Source organism: Passer montanus, unplaced genomic scaffold (assembly GCF_014805655.1).
Source record: "Passer montanus isolate IOZ18808 unplaced genomic scaffold, ASM1480565v1 scaffold1, whole genome shotgun sequence".
In the NCBI taxonomy this organism is placed as follows: domain Eukaryota; kingdom Metazoa; phylum Chordata; class Aves; order Passeriformes; family Passeridae; genus Passer; species Passer montanus.
Window position 1 is genome coordinate 5748880 of NW_024356504.1, and position 9012 is coordinate 5757891.

At 36.4% G+C, this 9012-nt stretch overlaps 1 protein-coding gene across 4 annotated transcripts in view; it reads left to right on the forward strand.

The window, feature by feature from the left end:
- Positions 1–5321, forward strand: part of SESTD1 (SEC14 and spectrin domain containing 1) — a 50384-nt gene extending 45063 nt beyond the window's left edge. For all 4 annotated transcript variants that reach the window (XM_039696738.1, XM_039696765.1, XM_039696745.1 and 1 more), the window contains 3 exons: positions 244–435; positions 2237–2358; positions 4579–5321. In XM_039696738.1, the coding sequence (XP_039552672.1) occupies positions 244–435; positions 2237–2358; positions 4579–4708 (444 nt within the window). In that variant the 3' untranslated portion in view covers positions 4709–5321. The remainder of the gene's footprint in view (positions 1–243; positions 436–2236; positions 2359–4578) is intronic.
- Positions 5322–9012: the final 3691 nt, after the last annotated feature.

Consider the following 9012-nt stretch of genomic DNA (forward strand, 5'->3'; position numbering starts at 1 on the left):
ATGCTAGGCAGCAGCAGATATTGGATTTTTTTTAAGAGTGAAAGCACTGTTTGGTCATTACAATTTTATTCTTACTTCATCAGCATTTTCTAGTAGACCAGATTAGTTCAATATACTTTGTGAACCTAAATTGTGGAGCTTCCCTAAACTTGCCAGCTCTTGTTGCTTTAAGATGCTATTTCATTGCCAGGCCAAGTGCAGGGTTTTACATGCCCTCACTCTCCCATCCCCTCCAATTTTTAGAGTACTTACGATTATGGGAGACAGCTACTGCAGGCAACAGTGGTCCTGTGCCAGTCCTTGCGATGCACTTCAAGGTCCTCAGGGGACACACTTCCCAGACTGAACAGAGTGTGGAAACAGTTTACAGTGACTTCTGAAGAAAGAGTTCACCGGCTGGAAACAGCTGTTGCATTTCATTCAACTGCTGAAAAGGTGAGTGTGGTGTTTTATTAAGAAAACTCTTACCCGAGTTCAGGCAAACAATATGTAAGAAATATGAAGTTGCCAGTGTGTGCATTTACCCTTTCTAAATATTTTTTTAGAAACAGCAGAAAGAAGTTATGTATATTTTTCCGACCATTTACTTCAGTACTTAATGTAATAATTTTTCATACACCTGTATTGGTGTAGAGCCCACTTAACAAAAAGGAGAACAGCACATTTCAAATGGGAACTCTGATATTGATGGTAAAGCATTTCTTTGTCTTTTAAGACTATAATTCTTAAAAGCCAGGAACGCTTCTTTGTGCAAGGTATGATACAAAGTTATGAGGTGTTTTAAGTTCTTTGGAGAGTTAAAGGTGTGTTGCCCTTTAAGCTCTATGGATTTTGGATGGGATGACCTTCTCACAAACTGTCAATGAGGGCAGCTCTTACCACTTTAGTTTCCACACATGCTGTCTTGTTCCATCTTGTATTTTGCACCTGGCAGGGTTTGTACGTGCTTTCTTCCTGAACACACCTCTGCCTTGGTATGGTTTTCAGACTCCTATAACCAAATGTCTCACTGCTGCACCCAGTCAAGTGATGCAAGAAGCGCAGGGGAGTGTGAGCAGTCAGCAACAAAGCGATGAGGATTGGTTGCTATTCAGTACCAGCTTGCTGAAGGGGGAAAATGTTGAGAGTTTTCAAATGCTTAAATTTGAGACAATGTCCTTTAACGTAGTCATGAGGCCTTTTTTTGTCCACAGCTGCTTTTTTTTGTGAAGTGGTGCTTCAAAAAATCAGTTTAGAGTATGTATCTCAAATATTGATAGTAAAATTGCATATAACTGAAAAAAAACCCCAAATCTTGCACATGGTAAAATAAATTCATTCTGTCATTGAAAGAGAGCATGGATTCAGATTCTTTTGCTCCTTGGTTTTATTCATTTCTTATTTGTATTAGTGGAAGATACTTGGAATTTGCAGGCATTGGGAGTTGGTGGAGGTTCTTGAAAGCAGAAATAGATCATCTATGCTTCCACAGATTTACCTGATACCAAATCAAATTTCAGTGGTTTATAAACTCCTAGAAGAGTAGAATGTGTCAATCCATATTATGAGCATTCTTTCATTATTGCAGTAGTTAATTGCTGGGTTTAGGCAATCTTAATTTTAAAGAAAAGTAAATTAATGTCTGACAAAACAATCCTCTTGTTCAAAAACCTAATTCTCCTTTCATTATTGGACATATATTAATGAGTCTGTGTGGAAAATAGACTGTTAATATCCATGTTGCTTTGGAAAAAAGTGAGAAGTGGCGGAGTGAGAAGTGGAAGAAAGTAGAGTACTGAGCACTAGTATTGGGTTACAATCCCATCTGGAAAGATTTGTGTTCAGATTTTTTTAGTCCTACCTGTTCTATGCCAGATGTGGTTTTTAGTTTTGAAACCTGTTGTAAGGAGTCTTCATTGACCATGATGTTTCCACTTTGCATTACTGTCTTGTATGTTTAATGATGTCAGTCACTATTTTTATGCATTTCATATTTATTACAGGAATATTGTCTAGGAAGACTGCTTTTTATTCCCTCTCAGAAATGATGTAAAACATTCTAATATAAAACACTGGTAGCCTGAACTGTCTTCTAAATCAATATTTTCTTTTCTTGAATTATGTGTCAGTTGATCTCATGTAAATGTGTCAGCAGAAATGCCAAAAGAGCATTGACTCTGACAGTTAATGGCACTTAAAAAACTGGATGCTATCCTGTGTGTACTTTATTCTGCATTTTCTTACTTTTATTAAACAGATTTTGCAGGAATGTCCAGAGCAGCCTGAAGCTTTTTATGAAATGGATCAATTTGATGAAATTGAAGCAGTTGGGAAATCACTGTTGGACAGACTAACAGTGCCTGTAGTTTATCCTGATGGGTATGTAAAATGGTTTCTAATGCCTTTGGAATAATGCTTTGGTAAAGTTGTATAGTAGTCTCATATGCAGAAGAATCCTGAAGGCTTACTGCTGAAATAGAAAAGTGAGCACGTTGATTTTATAAAATTTGAAATAGGACCTGTCTGCTTTCTATGAAAAAATGGGAAATAATTAATATTAATGCACTGCCTTTTTAAAGTAGTGACTTTTTCACACTGAATGATTATTAGCTTTATGCAGTCTTATCACCAGCACAGTATGCAGAAATAACAGAATGACCAGTCCCAGTCTCTTCTCCCTGAAAAAAGATACCAGATGAGAATTACAGGATTTCTGTTTATTTATTTGCAGTTCTATCTATCAAAGCCATTATATTAAAAATAAATTTATATTTGATTTATTCGTTAAACGAAACAGTACTTTTCTCAAGAATTATTCATATTAACTTTAAATTGGTAGTTCTCTTGAGCTACAAAAGCGAGTTGACTTTGGAATCTCAGCCATAATAAAACTCAGTTCTCCGTATTTAATGATATCTATTGTTATGCTGAGCTTGTAATTAATTTCTACCTGAGTTACAGCCAAGCTATGGAGCAAGTCTGTGGTATGTAGGATGCCACACCATAATGAAAAAGGTCTGAAATAAGTATAATGAATTAGAGGCTGAAACCTTATGAAGTAACGTCAGGCAACTGCATTAAGGGTTACCTGAAGACTACCTAAAAAACACAGTTGCAGGAAGCTGGTCATGAAAATTTATTGTTATCCTATTTCCAAAATGCCATATGCGTTCTGCAGTGTAAATCCTTCAATACAGAGTGCTAATCATGAAGATGGGCCCAGGCCTGAATTAGTAGTGCTTTCAATAGTGTGTTTGAAAGTACTGGAGAATTTTATAGCTGTAGGAAAAAACCCAAAACAAACAAAAAACTGACCCAAAACCAGATCAAGAAGTGTTTGTTGAAATATTTTTGTTACTTCTGTAAAGCAGATTCTAGTGACCTGGTAATAGTAACAACTGTTCAATCCTGAACATTATTTTTGACCCCTCTGGCATTTCAGTTGAGTTTTGCATATCTCCCTTCACAAAAATGGTATGGTAGTTGTCCTGTATCTCAGGACCCCCTGCTCATCATCCTGGCATTCTGGTTTTGAAGCGTTTAGCAAATAGTTTGCAAACGGTTTGTTCATTATTAGAAATAGTTTGAGATTTAAGAACATGCAAAATATCATAAATGCTTGGGGGTGTTTTCATCAGCCTGTTCACCTCTGTAGACTTTTGCCAGTACCTTTTTGGAAGTTCAGGTCACTGTTCCCTGTCCTGCTCATGGCTTCTGCTCTGTACGAGGAAATGCTGTGATCCATGTGCAGTTATGCAGTCTGACCAGTTACCTCCTCAAATGAGTCTATCCCAGCACAGAATAACTTCTATCCAGTTTTGCCTGTCTGAAAGTCCTTTGTCCTACTGCCATTTCCAAAGTGTACAGCTTCTCTGCTTTGTAACAAGATTTAATACCTGTTCTTCTGAAACACATATTCTGTTCAAACCCTCTTTGCTGACAGCGTGGTTAGTGCTTTCCCTAATATTTCAGCTGTTCTTTTTTGTATTTGAATTACACAGGCATGTATTCCTTTCAGTTTGAGAGGTAGATGGCATAATTTGACAGCATGTGGTTGACTTAACCTGTGAAGACTCCTTTAATAATGCAGCAATTTTATAAACTCAGAATTCTTGTATAGACAGGTATCATAGATTATGACAGTATGCAAAATTGTCAGATGGACTTGGGAGAGAGCCAGAGAAGGGAGGTAAGAGAGAGCTGGGAAGCATCCAGTTGTGTTTCTAGAATGGTGCCTTGCTGTTCAAATCACAGAATAGTTTGGGTTGGAAGGGACATTAAAAATCATCCAGTTCCAATCCCTCTGCAATGGGCAGGGACACCTTTCACTAGACCAGCAGTGTCTCACCACCCTAAAACTTCTGTTGAGAGTGTCTTTTGGATATGAAAGGCTCCTTGAGTATTTGTAAAAATTTCATAAAAAATTGCTGTTAAGACTTCATCAATAAGTCTCCAAAGCTTTTTAAAGATGTCTTTTAAATGACAAGAGGAAAAAGTGGCTATTTTTCTTATCTGCTTTGTGTTTTCTACTCCAATTAACAGGTGTATTCATGTACTGACTTACTACTGATAATTTATTGTGGTTTTGGTGTTTTCTAGGTCTGAGCAGTACTTTGGGAGCCCAAGTGATATGGCTTCTGCAGCAGAACACATCAGGGAGAAGATGAAGTTAGTTAGCCTGAAAAAGCAGCAGCTGAGACAACCAGAAGCCACTACCCCAGAGAGCTAATACTGACCTTGTCTATGAATTCATAACAGGACTTCAGTTTGTAATCCAGCATGTTGTTTGCATATTACAGAATTTGGTATAATATATTAAAATGCATTTCACATCTGTTACAAATCTCATCTTTTTTTCAAAGTAAATGTTCTCAGCATCTTAATACTGTACATCTATCAAGCCATAATTATTTAACATGCTATGAAACCATAGACTCCAAGTATCTTATGAAAAGGAACTGTAAACTTTGCACTGAAATTTGCTGTAAAGCTTTACCTGACCTGTCAGCTGCTTCTTAGTTAGACAGCTGATGCAAGCTTTGAGTGGTGCTAATTAAAGTGTTAGAAGTTCCATATTATGAAACTCTAGTTCTTTGCTTCCCCTATGCCCAGGTGATGTAGTAATTTTAGACTGTGAGGAAAGTACCTGCAGTGTAGACTGTGGTAACCCTGTAATTTTAATTTGAAAGACTTAAAAAAAAAATCATTTTTATTGTGCCAGTATGCAACCTGCCCATCAGATCTTTGATATATCAAATTCATTAAACAGATGTTTTCCTATTTGTATTGATAATGTATTAAAAGCTGTTTGTGCTTAATAAAAATCATCTTTTTAAAATCTACGATAAATTTGTTCTGGTCTGTATTTCCCGATATTATTTATGTTACATTTTTATCATAAATGGTAGTAAAAATAATTACTCTCCCAATAGGTTTAGAAAGTCTGTATTATTATGAAATTCATTGTAGCTATAAGGGAACTGCTCTTGAATATTATTGATGGGTGTGAAAGTCCTGGCTATTTTTTTCTTTCTTCCTGGTAGCAGTACTTGGACAAAAGTAAGATGGTATTTGCATAAGTCAGTGTTATATTAATCATAGTTTTGTTCCCTTATAAGACTGGCACATCTAAGTCCTTTGTTTCCCTTTGAATGGAGAATCTTGTACAATGTGAATATCCCTGTTGGAACCTTTGCAGTTAAGGGTTTTTGTCTAATGCAAGAGAAATTAACATGAGGTTCATAATTTAAAACCATGAGATTAGTAATAATGAAATTTATTCAGAGAAGGGAATTGGATTGAAACCAAATCAGCTGTGTGCATGGCTTGGTTAAGTTCTTAATCTTCAGGGTGCAATCTGGAGACATTCAATTATTATATTTTTGGAAGATGGTGTGGGATCTGACCATTTTAGAGTACTGTGTGTGGAACAAACAACTGTAAGTCTGAGAACTCTGTTATCTTGCTGTAGTTTGCTCACAGTAAAGATAATCTCTCTTCCTACAGGTATTGCTATTACTCTGCAGATTTTCCTGATGGATGTGCCTTCAAATGCTATATTTACTTATTTTTCTTAGTTTTAAGCATTTTCTCCAGAGGAAAGCGATGTTTCAAATCAAGCCATTTGTTAAGAAACAGTAATTCCAAATGAACGGCTTTCCTGTAAATTCAGTGATAAAGGTATTTTTCCTCTTTGGGTGTTTTGGCAGAGGAAATATAATTTTTTTTTATATTTGCAACTTAATGCAATGTTAAGATATTACATTAATATTAGTTTAAAACTAACTGAAGTTTTACAAACCTTATTTATAAAGAGACTTTTTTGATACAATCTTTTCAAATTTAATTTAGTTGTTTAATTGCATTTGGGAAAGCTGATGTTATTACAGCTAATATTTGGAGGCTATAAATTCATTTAGAAAGAACCAAAACAGGAGAAGTATGCATACATTTAATATAAAGTGCAAACACATAAGTAAATTAATATAGTTATTAATAAGCACTGTGTCTCCAGTTCTGCAGCATTTGTAAATTGAATCTGCTTATGGTAAATAATGGTCTACAGTATAAAATCTCATTAAAATTTTAGAGTAAGCATTACAAACAGTTTAAATTATTTTCAGGGTTTTATTTCATTTTGGGGGTTTTAAAATTTTATTTTTTACTATGTTTAGAGGCACAATACTGTATGCAAACCCAGGGCAGTATCAGAAGCCCTTCAGTCATTCCTGTGACAGCTGCATGCACAACTTGGGACTGATGACTGCTCACCCCAGTAACCCTGATGTTAATTTTGGCTCAGTGTGTGTAGTCCAATCTTGACACTGCTCTTATCTGTCCTTTGACATTCCTAGGGGCCAGTGGATCCTGACTTTCACCCCGTTGACTCTAATTGAGTCTCCAGTACAGCATCTTGGGCTGTGCCAGCTTTTGCTCTGCTTTTCTGCTCTCTTCCTCTGGAACTACTTCCCTTTAGGCAAATCAAGTGTCTGGCAAAGGGCTGTTTACCAGCACTTTGCCATTTGCCCATTTTCTGTGTATCAGGAATGAGGGCAAGTAGTTTTGTAAGTCATGTTGCATGAGGGTCTGCCAGATATTTAAAATCCTATGAACTCTGAGACTTCCTAGCTTACTGAAACAATAGAATAAACATTTTCTGTTAATACTGCTTTTGAATGTAACTGATTGAGAGAGGGATTTTTGTGCTGGTCTTTACTCTTACTCCATCCTCCATGGTTTTATTTGGTACTGAGCCTTTAGAACTAAACAACCTTTAATAGCCCACAAAGTCAATGAGATATAAACTTAATAAAAAGCAAAAAACCCTCTGCTCAAGTAATCCATTGTTACTTGTCTGTGTATTGACTAGTGCAAAAAGAAAGGTAGCTCTACTTGTAGATCTTCCTCTGGGTTTTTTGGTTGCAAAAATAATTTATACAATGGAATTCCAAAATATGCAAATATGTTTCTGATTTTTTAAACAGAGATCACGTGCAGTGGAGGGTACAGTGCTGCAAGGTGTGAGATGGGGAGATGCCCACAGAAAGGGAAGGATTGATTGTAAGGATTGTAATTGTTATACCCCTCAGTACATTACAACTAATGACTTGGAAGTGATGGAGTCAATCCTGTTCCTGGTAGTGAAACAAGCACCAAGATTTTCTGTGTTCCCGTTAGCCAAATTTGGATGTATTTGAAATGTTTTAAAATATGATAACTGTTTTGTTGCTCTTGCTGGTAATGTAATCCTGAGTGTGCAGCTTTGTGACAGTGAATGGAAAGGTGATCAACACGGTAAGTGCCGTCCCTTTTTCCTGGGGTGTAAGTTGCACAGACTGACAATCGTAGAAAATGTTTATATCTGCAAGATCTTTTATGACAAAATGTGTGTGTACTGTTGTATTAGTGTCCATTAAAATGTTTGGTGCTGTTCAGCACTTAACGTTTTCTATTGTGTTTAGTAGGATTAATGGGGTTACATTTTTCTTGGAAAAGAAATAGATTTGGACCATGGGCTTCTGTAGGTTTGTGTGAGTGACTGATTCAGCGTTCAAATAAAGCCACTCTGGAGGTGCAGCAGTGGGTGGAGAAGGGCTGTGTGCAGAGCAGGATCATATAGCACTTCTTGTTCCATCGTGCTGGCCAAGGATATCAGTGCCAGCTGACAAAAAGATGAGGGGAACATTTTTTTTTCTACCACAGTAAAAATACAAAAGTGTCAGTAGGTCACAATCATAAAGGAAGGTTGTCTTGGGCTTTCTGCAACAGTAGTGACATGTAATGGTGTTATAATAGCCTCTAGTTTCTTGAATTCCTTCTACAGGATAACTTCAATTTGTTTAAAGAGATTATTAGGGAGAAGGAAAGCTTTTGGAGGTACAGATGAACTTCTTTAATAGCTCTGAAGCTAAAATGCTGAGAAATGGATGAAAGCAAAGATTTGGTGACTTCTAACTTCTGAAGGATTGACTTAGTATCTCTACAGATTTTTGTATTGGTAAAAAGGGAGTTAGGACTGTAAAATGCTAGGTTTTTAGGTTTCTGTTCTAGTTTTAAAAAATATCTAGTTTAAAAAAAATGATTGAAACATATAAATATCCATACAAATGTAATAGCTGCAAAAGCTTACCTGAATGTGAGCTGCATAGCCACAAAATCTTTGAGTATCTGGAATTTGCATAACATGGTTCCAACTAATTAATGCATTCCTTATCTCTTTGGAGAGGTATTGTCTTTTCCAGATTTGTGGAGAACTGATACACTCTGAAATAAGATAAAAAGGCAAATAGTCAAGCAGTTACTCTGTGTGTGGTTCCTTGCACAGTCACTGTGAGTCTCGGTGGATTGGGTTTTCTGTAGTGTGCCATTTCCACAATTTCCTGGTGTGTAACAGTGCAGGCAATTGCAGAGTTCCTTCTGCAGAATCAAAATCGGATGTTAGGAAATTCTTATGTGATATAATTTTTAAATTATTGATTTCCACAGACATCCCACTTTTGTTTCCTTCAGTTAAATAGTGACTAATGCCTGTCA